The 13,857-nt window shown below is 35.8% G+C and overlaps 1 protein-coding gene and 1 long non-coding RNA gene across 7 annotated transcripts in view; one reads left to right on the plus strand and one right to left on the minus strand.

The window, feature by feature from the left end:
• The window catches only part of LOC309654456, a 354,889-nt gene that overhangs the window by 132,430 nt on the left and 208,602 nt on the right, over positions 1-13,857 (minus strand). The window lies entirely within an intron of this gene.
• The window catches only part of TXNDC16 (thioredoxin domain containing 16), a 120,032-nt gene that overhangs the window by 67,462 nt on the left and 38,713 nt on the right, over positions 1-13,857 (plus strand). For all 6 annotated transcript variants that reach the window (XR_014260243.1, XM_082448397.1, XM_082448399.1 and 3 more), the window contains exons 15-16: positions 9,019-9,187; positions 9,529-9,665. Coding sequence is in view for 5 of the 6 variants with exons in the window: in XM_082448397.1 (XP_082304523.1) it covers positions 9,019-9,187; positions 9,529-9,665 (306 nt within the window). In the remaining variant the exon portion in view is untranslated. The remainder of the gene's footprint in view (positions 1-9,018; positions 9,188-9,528; positions 9,666-13,857) is intronic.

Here is a 13,857-nt window from a genome sequence, read left to right on the forward strand (position 1 = left end):
ATACTCGGCTCACTGGACTTGGTGCATTGCATTACATTACAGAATATCTGGTGTTTAATAATTGTTGAGTAAATGATTAAGCAAATGTAGTACAGTTTCATAAATTTTGTTTTATTTAATGGAAAACGTGTACTGGTATACAACTTATATATTTATATTGGGGACTTCTGTGAACTCAAGAAATTGATTCCAGAAAGTCAGTCCTAAATGCAACATGTTCTATAGTAATAAAAACAACAGAGGTATAAAAAATCATTTTTGAACCATTTCTCTTCCATTCATTTCCCAACCACATTTGATCCAACTTTTGATTATTTCATTCCCTAAGTGAAGAGATGATTAAGTCTATAGATAACTGTGATCCCTCACTTTTTTTTTTTAAAGCAATCTTGTCATTCTCTTTTAGATTCTCCTTTATGGTTGCAATTTATAGACAGATTTAAGTTTCTTCTCTTAGGTTTTCCAGCCTTATTGGTAAATAATTAGAAGAAAGAAAAAGGAAGAAAATATAAACCACAATGAAATAGTAATTGGATAATGTCCCTGAATAATAGAATTATTCCCCCCTCCCCAGCCCATTTGGTTAGATACCAAATGAAAATGGAAAAAGATTCTCTTACTTTCTTCTCTGTTAATGACCAAATAAAGATGTGACCCCTCAATGCAAGGACTCTTAGTTGTATGTGTTTGTAGAATAAAAAAGCAGATAACCAACCCAAGGGCTTGATTTCCTTTTTTGATTAGTATGTTCTTTATGAATAACAATGCTGTTAGTAATTAGATATCAGATAAATGGATTATTTTGGAAGTTCATGAGGCTTAATATAGAAATGTATACTATATGTAACAAGAGTGTTTTGTGTGTATGGTGAAGCCTATACAGTAATTTTGTAAATTGGGAAAATATTGTAATACTTTGGTTCTTTAGTCCTGTAATCTCTCATGTTGACTTGGGAAAAAGCCACTTTTTATCTCTTAGTACAAGAGGATGGAGAATATTTTATACTCAGTCACAAGGTGGCAGCAAATGTCAAGTTTTTATAATTACATAGTATCTGTAGCTAAGAGAGTCTGTTTTGTTTTGTTTTTCTTTTAAATTAAGACCCCTATTTGGAATCGCTGCATTGATAAAGTATGTGGAATGTACTACTACAGTCATCTTAGAATATTAGACTATTTCCATTTGAAACATGATTAAGTATTGAAACCATTTTACAAGAAAGAAAATTAAAATGTGATAACTTCAATATAAGTAGCCTTATAACTTTTAATGATATGTATCAATATTCTTTTTCCAGTTTTAAAGATAACATCAAAGTTTTCAACTTGGACAAAGGAATAATAACATTTTTAGCAGTAGACCCATTGAGGATGCTTATTGAAGGGAAAGAACTACATTTGTAATAACACCATGTTCCATCCTTGGGTGGCAGTACATAATATGATATTGTCTGAACAAGCACCAGTACAAGCACCACTAGATATTTATTGACTAAATGATTAAAATAAAAGGATAAGAGAACTTTATAGAGTAGATCCAACTTTACAAGAAATAAAGATTTATTTTTGTTTATATGCTCATATAATATTCAGGTATTAATATACTTTAGTGTAAACATTGAAAATTTGTTCACGAAGAAATATCAGGGCACATTTCACAAATTTTTATTGGGCACATAATATGTAACGGACATTGTACTAGGCAGCAGGTTTATAGTGGTGAATAAGACAGACTAGACCCTGCCTATATTATCAAACAGATTGCTAACACTAAATCTAAGGTGGTAAGTTATTGCACCTATGAGATATAATCTAGGATCATTTAAAATGTAAGAAAGAATTTTCAGTATTAAAACTTTTGGCAAAAAAATATTAAAATACTGCATTTCACAATTTTAATCATATGGGTAGATAACATCTTAAAGTAGGATATAACCTATATTGATACACAAAGATTCCTTCTTTGATCTAATATTATATTAAAGTTTCCTTTTATTAGAATTTATTCCTTCCTTTCATTAGCTGAGTTGTGTGGTGCTTTGTCATTTGTTTTTTGATATCTCTTCACCTAATTAGTTACACATTTTGGAGGGCCTTGCATATACAGTTGACTTAAACAACACAAGGATTAGGGGCGTTGACCCTCTGTGCAGTAGAAAATCCGAGAATAACAGATTTGGCCCTCTGTATACATGGTTGCTCCATATCTGAGGTTCCACATCCATGGATTCATCCAACCTTGGAACGTGTAGTACTGTAGTATTTACGATTGAAAAAAATCCACATATAAGTGGACCTGCACAGTTGAAACCTGTGTTATTCGAGGGTCAACTGTATTAGTATAGAACAAGTAGAAATTTCTCTTTGGGATTCCACTATGATGTGTTTTCTTGGGCTGAGAAGAAATTATGTTTTAAATAAATAAATAAATAAGAAATTATAATATTTAGACCGGATGGATATGTGAAGCCCTAGATGAATTCCATGTGTTTAGTTTATTCACACACATATTTAAGGTGTTTCATGTTCAAGGACCACTCTAGGTGCTGGAAAATCAGTGACAAGGAAAACAGACACAGTCCCTACTCTCAGGGAGCTCTAATCATACAACAACACAGACGAGTACATAATTACATGATGAGATAGGGAAAAGAGCTTGGTCCTCTAAGAGCATAGGAATCTGATGCAGATCAGGGTGTCAGAGGAGGCTTCCTTGAAGTGGTCACACGTGCAGAGATCTGAAGGGGTGAAAAGACCTGACTGCAGAAACTGGTGGGTGTGGGCTGGTAGCAAAGTAGATTTGAGTTTTGAAAAGATATCTCTAGCTTCAGTGTAGAGACATATCGAATTCAGGGAGATAAATTAGGAGAAATGATAAATAGTGTCAGTGAAGAGAAAGGGACAGATATAAGAGGTATTTAAAATTCAGGTGGTAAAATTGAAGGGCATGCTGATTGATGTGATTAGACCTGTGGAGTTTAGGAATGGGGAGGTGCAAGAGATGATACTTTGTTTTCCGAGTTATACAAAGATGGCAACATTCACCACTATTCAGAGGAAAGAAACCATATTTGTTTTAGACATCTTGCGTTTGAGGATGTTTCCATTCAAAGGGAATTAGAGAAGGCAGTAAGAATACATTGGTCTGGAACTTTAAAGGATGAGCTTGGGCCAAAGCTATAAATTTAAGATTCATTAGATTGTCGATGATTATTGAGATTGTTTAGAAGAGAGGGTAGAACAAGAAGAGACAGCAGCTTAAACTGAGCCTTGGGGGAACTCCTGACTCCACTGGCAGAAGAGCCTGCAAAAGGGACCAAAAAGGAGCAGCTAGAGAGTCGGGGATGGGGGTGGGAGCCAATAGAGGAAGGTGCTGCAGAAAATCAAGGGAAGAGAGTGTTTCAGCTGGAGTGTTTCATGCTGCTGAGAAGTTGTAATAAGAATGGGATATAGAGGTGGGGTCAAGATGGCCGGGTGGGAAGATGCAGAGTTAGCATCTCCCCACAACTAGGACGCCTGCCGGCTGCTGGTGGGGGACTCTGATCCCCAAGGAGACGGGAGGAACCCCAAAGTTAACCGGCAACTTGCAGGATCCTGGTTCACAAGCCCGGGGTCTGGCCGAAGCTCCTGCAGTGGGAGCTCCAAGTCCAAACCACTGGACTAACAGAGAACCTCAGATCCCAGGGAATATTTATCAGAGTGAGGTCTCAAGGAGGTCCTCATCTCAGCACCAACACCCAGCTCTACCGAATAGCCTACAAACTCCAGTGTTGGAAGCCTCGGGCCAAACAACCAGTAAGACAGGAACACAATCCCCCTCATAAAAACAAAAAACAAAAAACAATGAGATGGCAAAAAAAATCACAGATGAAGAAGCAAGGTAAAAACCTACAAGACCGAATAAATGAAGAGGAAATAGGCAATCTACCTGAAAAAGAATTTATAGTAATGATAATAAAGATGATCCAGAATCTCGGAAATAGAATGGAGGCATGGATTGAGAAAATACAGGAAATGTTTAACAAAGATCTAGAAGAAGTAAAGAACAAACAACAGAGATGAACAACACAATAACGGAAATGAAAAATACAGTAGAAGGAATCAATAATAGAATAACGGATGCAGAAGAACGAGTAAGTGAGCTGGAAGACAACATGGTGGAAATAACTGCTGAGGAGCAGAAAAAAAGAAAAAAGAATGAAAAGAATTGAAGACAATCTCAGAGACCCCTGGGACAACACGAAACGTACCAACATTCAAATTACTGGGGTCCCAGAAGAAGAAGAGAAAAAGAAAGGGTCTGAGAAAATATTTGAAGAGATTATAGTTGAACACTTCCCTAACATGGGAAAGGAAATAGTCAAGTCCAGGAAGCACAGAGAGTCCCATACAGGATAAACTCTAGGAAAAACACACCAAGACATATATTAAATCAACAAAAATTAAATTCAAAGAAAAAATAATAAAAGCATCAAGGGAAAAACAAAAAATAACATACAAAGGAGTCCCCATAAGGTTATCAGCTGATTTTTCAGTGGAAACTCTGCAGGCCAGAAGGGAGTGGCAGGATATACTTAAAGTGATGAAAGAGAAAAACCTACAACCAAGATTACTCTACCCAGCAAGGATCTCATTCAGATTCGATGGAGAAGTCAAAAGCTTTTCAGATAAGCAAAAGCTAAGAGAGTTCAGCACCACCAAACCAGCTTTACAATAAATGCTAAAGAAACTTCTCTGAGTGGGAAATACAAGAGAAGAAAAAGACCCACAAAAACAAACCCAAAACAATTAAGAAAATGGTAATAGGAACATACATATCGATAATAACCTTGAATGTGAGTGGATTAACTGCCCCAACCAAAAGACACAGACTGGCTGAATGGATACAAAAACAAGACCCATATATATGCTGTCTACAAGAGACCCACTTCAGACCTAGAGACACATACAGACTGAAAGTGAAGGGATGGAAAAAGATACTCCATGCAAATGGAAATCAAAAGAAAGCTGGAGTAGCAATACTCATATCAGATAAAATAGACTTTAAAATGAAGACTGTTACAAGAGATAAGGAGGGACACTACATAATGATCAAAGGATCAATCCAAGAAGAAGATATAACAATTATAAATATTTATGTACCCAACATAGGAGCACCTCAATACATAAGGAAAATGCTAACAACCATGAAAGGAGAAATCGACAGTAACACAATAATAGTAGGGGGCTTTAACACCCCACTTACACCAGTGGATAGATCATCCAGACAGAAAATAAAAAAGGAAACACAAGCTTTAAATGACACAATAGAGCAGATAGATCTAATTGATATTTATAGAACATTTCACCCAAAAGTGGCAGAATACACTTTCTTCTCAAGTGCACATGGAACATTCTCCAGGATAGATCACATCTTGGGTCACAAATCAAGCCTTGGAAAATTTAAGAAAATTGAAATTGTATTATGCAACTTTTCTGACCACAACGCTATGAGATTGGAAATCAATTACAGGAAAAAAACCTGTAAAAAACACAAATACATGGAGGCTAAACAGTGCACTACTAAATAACCAAGAGATCACTGAAGAAATCAAAGAAGAAATTAAAAAATACATAGAAACAAATGACGATGAAATCACAATGACCCCAAACCTATGGGATGCAGTAAAAGCAGTTCTAAGAGGGAAGTTTATAGCAATACAATCTCACCTCAAGACACAAGAAAATTCTCAAATAAACAATCTAACCCTACACTTAAAACAACTAGAGAAAGAAGAACAAAGAAAACCCAAAGTCAGTAGAAGGAAAGAAATCATAAAGATCAGAGCAGAAATAAATGAAGTAGCAACAAAGACAACAATAACAAAGATCAATAAAACTAAAAGCTGGTTTTTTGAGAAGATAACAATATTGATAAACCCTTAGCCAGACTCATCAAGAGAAAAAGGGAGAGGACTCAAATCAATAAAATTAGAAATGTAAAAGGAGAAATCACAACTGACATTGCAGAAATGCAAAGGATTATAAGAGACTACTACAAACAACTATAGGCCAATAAAATGGACAACCACGAAGAAATGGACAAATTCTTGGACAAATGGACAGAACTTTCCAAGATGAAACCAGGAAAAATTAAAAGTATAAACAGACCTATCACAAGTAATGAAATTGAAACCAGAATTAAAAATCTTCCAAGAAACAGAAGTCCGGGACCAGATGGCGTCACAGGCGAATTCTATCAAACATTTAGAGAAGAGCTAACACTGATCCCTTTCAAACTCTTCCAAAAAATTGCAGGGGAAGAAACACTCCCAAATTCATTCTGCAAAACCACATTACCCCGATACCAAAACCAGAAAAAGATATCACAAAAAAAGGAAAATTATAGACCAATATCACTGATGAACATAGATGCAAAAATCCTGAACAAAATACTAGCAAACAGAATCCAACAGCACATTAAAAGGATCATACACCATGATCAAGTGGGATTTATCCCAGGGATGCAAGGATTCTTCAATATATGCAAATCAATCAATGTGATACACCACAATAACAAATTCAGGAATAAAAACCATATGATCATCTCAATAGATGCAGGAAAAGCTTTTGACAAAATTCAACATCGATTTATGATAAAACTCTCCAGTAAATGGGCGTCGAGGGAACCTACCTCAACATAATAAAGGCCATATATGACAAACCCGCAGCAAGCATCATACTCAATGGTAAAAAACTGAAAGCGTTTCCACTAATATCAGGAACACGACAAGGATGTCCACTCTTGCCACTCTTATTCAACATAGTTTTGGAAGTCCTAGCCACAGCAATCAGAGAAGAAAAAGAAATAAAAGGAATACAAATTGGAAAAGAAGAAGTAAAACTGTCACTGTTTACCAATGACATGATACTATTCATAGAAGATCCTAAAGATGCCACCAGAAAACTACTAGAACTAATCAATGAACTTGGTAAGGTTGCAGGATACAAAATTAATGCACAGGAATCTCTGGCATTCCTATACACCAACAACAAAAAATCTGAAAGAGAAATTAAGGAAACACTCCCATTTACCACTGCAACAAAAAGAATAAAATACCTAGGAATAAACCTGCCTAAGGAGGTGAAAGACTTCTACTCAGAAACTATAAAACAATGCTGAAAGAAATCAAAGATGACATAAACAGATGGAGAAATATACCATGTTCTTGGATTAGAAGATTCAATATTGTGAAAATGACTATACTACTCAAAGCAATCTACAAATTCAATGCAATCCCTATCAAACTACCAATGGAATCCTTCACAGAATTAGAACAAAAAATTTTACAATTCATATGGAAACACAAAAGATCCCGAATAGCCAAAGCAATCTTGAGAAAGAAAAATGGAGTTGGAGGAATCAGGCTCCCTGACTTCAGACTATACCACAAAGCTACAGTAATGAAGACAGTATGGTACTGGCACAAAAACGGAAATATAGATTAATGGAACTGATAGAAAGCCCTGAGATAAACCCATGCACATATGGGCACTTAATTTATGACAAAGGAGGCAAGAACATACAATGGAGAAAAGACAACCTCTTCAATAAGTGCTGGGAAAACTGGACAGCTACGCTTAAAAGAATGAAATTAGAACACTACTTAACACCATACACAAAAATAAACTCCAAATGGATTAAAGACTCAAATGTAAGACCAGACACTATAAAACTCTTAGAGGAAAAACACTCTTTGACATAAGATCTTTTTTGACCCACCTCCTAGAGTAACAGAAATAAAAACAAAAATAAACAAATAGGACTTAATTAAACTTAAAAGCTTTTGCACAGCCAAGGAAACCATAAACTAGACAAAAAAGACCACCATCAGAATGGGAGAAAATATTTGCAAATGAAACAACAGACAAAGGATTCATCTCCAAAATATACAAACAGCTCATGGAGCTCAATATCAAAAAAAAAAACAATCCAGTTAAAAAATGGGCAGAAGACCTAAATTGACATTTCACCAAGGAAGGCATACAGATAGCCAAGAGGCACATGAAAAGATGCTCAACATCACTAATTAGTAGTGAAATGCAAATCAGAACTACAAAGAGGTATCACCTCATGCCAGTCAGAATGGTTATTATCAAAAAATCTAGAAACAATAAATGCTGGAAAGGGCGTAGTGAAAAGGGAACCCTTCTGCACTGTTGGTGGGAATGTGAATTGATACAACCACTATGGAAAACAGTATGGAGGTTCCTTAAAAAACTAAACATAGAACTACCATACGACCCAGAAATCCCACTACTGGGCATATACCCTGAGAAAACCATAATTCAAAAAGAGTCATGTACCACAGTGTTCATTGCAGCTCTATTTACAATAGCCAGGACATGGAAGCAACCTAAGTGTCCATCGACAGATGAATGGATAAAGAAGATGTGACACATATATACAATGGAATATTACTCAGCCATAAAAGGAACAAAATTGAGTTATTTGTAGTGAGGTGGATGGACCTAGAGTCTGTCATACAGAGTGAAGTAAGAAAGAGAAAAATACCATATGCTAACGCATATATATGGAATCCCCCCCCCAAAAATGGTACTGATGAACCTAGTTGCAGGGCAGGAATAAAGTGGTAGACATAGAAAATGGACTTGTGGACATGGAGTGGGAGGGCGAAGCTGGGGCGAAGTGAGAGTAACATCGACATATACACACTACTGAATGTGAAATAGTTGGCAGGTGGGGAGCAGCAGCATAGCACTGGGAGATCGGCTTGGTGCTTTGCGATGACCTAGAGGGGTGGGAGGGAGGCTCAAGAGAGAGGAGATATGGGGACATGTGTATACATATGGCTGATTGGCTTTGTTGTGCAATAGAAACTGACACAGTAGTGTGAAGCCATTATACTCCAATAAGGATTAAAAAAAAAGAATGGGATATAAAAAAATATTGACAATTCTCAACAAATGAGTTTTCTACATTAACATTTATAAAATGTGCATTTTCCTTTTATTTAGGCACCTCTACTATGCTGCTTACTAGAGTAAACTGTGCAGATTGGTCTCATGTATGTGCCAAGCAAAATGTTACTGAATTTCCTGTTGTAAAGATGTACAAGGAAGGCGAGAACCCAGTATCTTATGCTGGTATGCTAGGAACTGAAGATCTCCTAAAATTTATCCAGCTGTAAGTATTCAGCTTCACCCTAAGATTTTTAAAATGTTAGGTCTATAAAACTTCTAATTCTCATACTTTGTTGACACACTTTGGATAGGTTAAGGAGGTATGAATTGAGATCACAGGGGAAACATTAATGAGCAGAGCCTATCTACTACATTCCATCACTTTTAGGGAGATGGAAATTTTGTTTAATGAGGCTGATTTTTTGTTTAGAATAGTATTTGTCTTTATTTTGTCAGATGCTTATCCTGTGGAATATGCTACATTCAGTATATTTTATTATTTTTTTTACAAGCTGAAAAGTATCTTTAAAAATTAATTTTGAATATAGTTAAATATTCGTCCAGCAACAGGATTTCATGCCCAGTGAACATTATGTCTGTCCAAGAAGCAGAAGAATATTTAAGTGGGAAATTACATAAAGACCTGATCTCCTGTTCTAGCGTGTCAGTACTGGGGCTGTTTAGTCCAACTATGACAACAGGTAAGTGGAATTGAACATTTAAATTATGTAATATGTAGCTAAAGACTCGTTGACTAGCTTTTTTTTTGAAAGAATTAATATCTTTTTAAATTAAAGAGAATTCAATTAGAGAATTTTGAAAATACAGAGAAGTTTGAAGAAAAAAATAAAAATCTGTAATTATTTAGAGTTGTTGAACTTTAATGTAATCCCTTCCCTGTTTTTCTGTGTACCTATATATTGCATATTTATATACATTTTAATGTAATTGGGCTAGTACTATGTATTTAGGTTAGTATCTGCTGTTTTTATTTAACATTAAGTGGGTGCCTTTTTTCATGTGATTAATATTCTTCAAAAACATCATGGCTGTATAATATTTCATTGGATGAATATACCATAATTTATTTCACTATTTGCCAATAAATAATATTTTTGTTTCCCTTTTTTCTTTTTGCTATATGTAAAGAATATTTTTATTTATGAGTCTTTGTGTAGATTTTAGGATTCTCTATGTACAGTATCATGTCATCTGCAAACAGTGACAGCTTTACTTCTTCTTTTCCGATTTGGATTCCTTTTATTTCTTTTTCTTCCCTGATTGCTGTGGCTAAAACTTCCAAAACTATGTTGAATAATAGTGGTGAGAGTGGACAACCTTGTCTTGTTCCTGATCTTAGAGGAAATGGTTTCAGTTTTTCACCATTGAGAACGATGTTGGCTGTGGGTTTCTCATATATGGCCTTTATTATGTTGAGGTAAGTTCCCTCTATGCCTACTTTCTGGAGGGTTTTTATCATAAATGGGTATTGAATTTTCTCGAAAGCTTTTTCTGCATCTATTGAGATGATCATATGGTTTTTCTGCTTCAGTTTGTTAATATGGTTTATCACATTGATTGATTTGCATATATTGAAGAATCCTTGCATTCCTGGAATAAACCCCACTTGATCATGTTGTATGATCCTTCTAATGTGCTATTGGATTCTGTTTGCTAGTATTTTGTTGAGGATTTTTGCATCTGTGTTCATCAGTGGTATTGGCCTGTAGTTTTCTTTCTTTGTGACATCTTTGTCTGGTTTGGTGGTGATGGTGGCCTCATAGAATGAGTTTGGGAGTGTTCCTCCTTCTGCTATATTTTGGAAGAGTTTGAGGATAGGTGTTAGCTCGTCTCTAAATGTTTGATAGAATTCACCTGTGAAGCCATCTGGTCCTGGGCTTTTGTTTGTTGGAAGATTTTTAATCACAGGTCTCAATTTCAGTGCTTGTGATTGGTCTGTTTATATTTTCTATTTCTTCCTGGTTCAGTCTCGGAAGGTTGTGCTTTTCTAAGAATGTGTCCATTTCTTCCAGATTGTCCATTTTATTGGCATATAGTTGCTTGTAGTAATCTCTCATGATCCTTTGTATTTCTGCACTGTCAGTTGTTACTTCTGCATTTTCACTTCTAATTCTATTAATTTGAGTCTTCTCCCTTTTTTTCTTCGTGAGTCTGGCTAATGGTTTATCAATTTTGTTTATCTTCTCAAAGAACCAGCTTTTAGTTTTATTGATCTTTGCTATTGTTTCCTTCATTTCTTTTTCATTTATTTCTGCTCTGATCTTTATGATTTCTTTCCTTCTGCTAACTTTGAGGTTTTTTTTTTCTTCTTTCTCTAATTGCTTTAGGTATAAGGTTAGGTTCTTTATTTGAGATGTTTCTTGTTTCTTGAGGTAGGACTGTATTGCTATATACTTCCCGCTTAGAACTGATTTTGCTGCATCCCATAGGTTTTGGGTCATCGTTTTTTCCCTGTCATTTGTTTCTAGGTATTTTTTGATTTCCTCTTTGATTTATTCAGTGATCTCTTAGTTATTTAGTGTATTGTTTAGCCTCCATGTGTTTGTAATGTTTACAGATTTTTTCCTGTAATTGATATCTAGTCTCATAGCGTTGTGGTTGGAAAAGATACCTGATACGATTTCAGTTTTCTTAAATTTACCAAGGCTTGATTTGCGACCCAAGATATGATCTATCCTGGAGAATGTTCCATGAGCACTTGAGAAGAAAGTGTATTCTGTTGTTTTTGGATGGAAGGTCCTATAAATATCAATTAAGTCCATCTTGTTTAATGTATCACTTAAAGCTTGTGTTTCCTTATTTATTTTCATTTTGGATGATCTGTCCATTGGTGAAAGTGGGCTGTTAAAGTCCCCTATGATGACTGTGTTAATGTCGCTTTCCCCTTTTACGGCTGTTAGCATTTGCCTTATGTATTGAGGTGCTCCTGTGTTGGGTGCATATATAATTGTTGTATCTTCTTCTTGGATTGATCCCTTGATCATTATGTGGTGTCCTTCCTTGTTTCTTGTAATAGTCTTTTTTTTTTTAAAAAAACATCTTTATTGGAGTATAATTGCTTTTCAATGGTGTGTTAGTTTCTGCTTTATAACAAAGTGAATCAGTTATACATATACATATGTTCCCATATCTCTTCCTTCTTGCATCTTCCTCCCTCCCACCCTCCCTATCCCACCCCTCTAGGTGGTCACAAAGCACTGAGCTGATCTCCTGTGCTATGCGGCTGCTTCCCACTAGCTATCTATTTTACATTTGGTAGTGTATATATGTCCATGCCACTCTCTCACCCTGTCACATCTTACCCCTCCCCCTCCCCATATCCTCAAGTCCATTCTCTAGTAGGTCTGTGTCTTTATTCCCGCCTTGCCACTAGGTTCTTCATTACCTTTTTTTTTTCCCTTAGATTCCATATATATATATTAGTATACTGTATTTGTTTTTCCCTTTCTGACTTACTTCACTCTGTATGACAGACTCTAACTCCATCCACCTCACTACAAATACCTCCATTTTATTTCTTTTTATGGCTGAGTAATATTCCATTGTATATATGTGCCACATCTTCTTTATCCATTCATCCAATGATGGACACTTAGGTTGCTTCCATGTCCGGGCTATTGTAAATAGAGCTGCAATGAACATTTTGGTACATGACTCTTTTTGAATTATGGTTTTCTCAGGGTGTATGCCCAGTAGTGGGATTGCTGGGTCGTATGGTAGTTCTATTTGTAGTTTTTTAAGGAACCTCCATACTGTTCTCCATAGTGGCTGTATCAATTTACATTCCCACCAACAGTGCAAGAGGGTTCCCTTTTCTCCACACCCTCTCCAGCATTTATTGTTTCTAGATTTTTTGATGATGGCCATTCTGACCAGTGTGAGATGATATCTCATTGTAGTTTTGATTTGCATTTCTCTAATGATTAATGATGTTGAGCATTCTTTCATGTGTCTGTTGGCAATCTGTATATCTTCTTTGGAGAATGTCTATTTAGGTCTTCTGCCCATTTTGGATTGGGTTGTTTGTTTTTTTGTTATTGAGCTGCATGAGCTGCTTGTAAATCTTGGAGATTAATGCTTTGTCAGTTGCTTCATTTGCAAATATTTTCTCCCATTATAAGGGTTCTCTTTTCGTCTTGTTTATGGTTTCCTTTGCTGTGCAAAAGCTTTTAAGTTTCATTATGTCCCATTTGTTTATTTGTGTTTTTATTTCCATTTCTCTAGGAGCTGGGTCAAAAAGGATCTTGCTGTGATTTATGTCATAGAGTGTTCTGCCTATGTTTTCCTCTAAGAGTTTGATAGTGTCTGGCCTTACACTTAGGTCTTTAATTCATTTTGAATTTATTTTTGTGTATGGTGTCAGGGAGTGTGTTCTAATTTCATACTTTTACATGTAGCTGTCCAGTTTTCCCAGCACCACTTATTGAAGAGGCTGTCTTTTCTCCACTGTATATGCTTGCCTCCTTTATCAAAGATAAGGTGAACATATGTGTGTGGGTTTATCTCTGGGCTTTCTATCCTGTTCCATTGATCCATGTTTCTGTTTTTGTGCCAGTAGCAAACTGTCTTGATTACTATAACTTTGTAATATAGTCTGAAGTCAGGGAGCCTGATTCCTCCAGCTCCACTTTTCGTACTCAAGATTGCGTTGGCTATTCGGGGTCTTTTGTGTTTCCATACAAATTGTGAAATTTTTTGTTCTAGTTCTGTGAAAAATGCCAGTGGTAGTTTGATAGGGATTGCATTGAATCTGTAGATTGCTTTGGGTAGTAGAGTCCTTTCACAATGTTGATTCTTCCAATCCAAGAACATGGTATATCTCTCCATCTATTTGTATCATCTTTGATTTCTTTCATCAGTGTCTTATAATTT

The sequence above is a fragment of the Balaenoptera physalus genome (assembly GCF_965194825.1).
Source record: "Balaenoptera physalus genome assembly, chromosome: 2".
Lineage (NCBI taxonomy): Eukaryota > Metazoa > Chordata > Mammalia > Artiodactyla > Balaenopteridae > Balaenoptera > Balaenoptera physalus.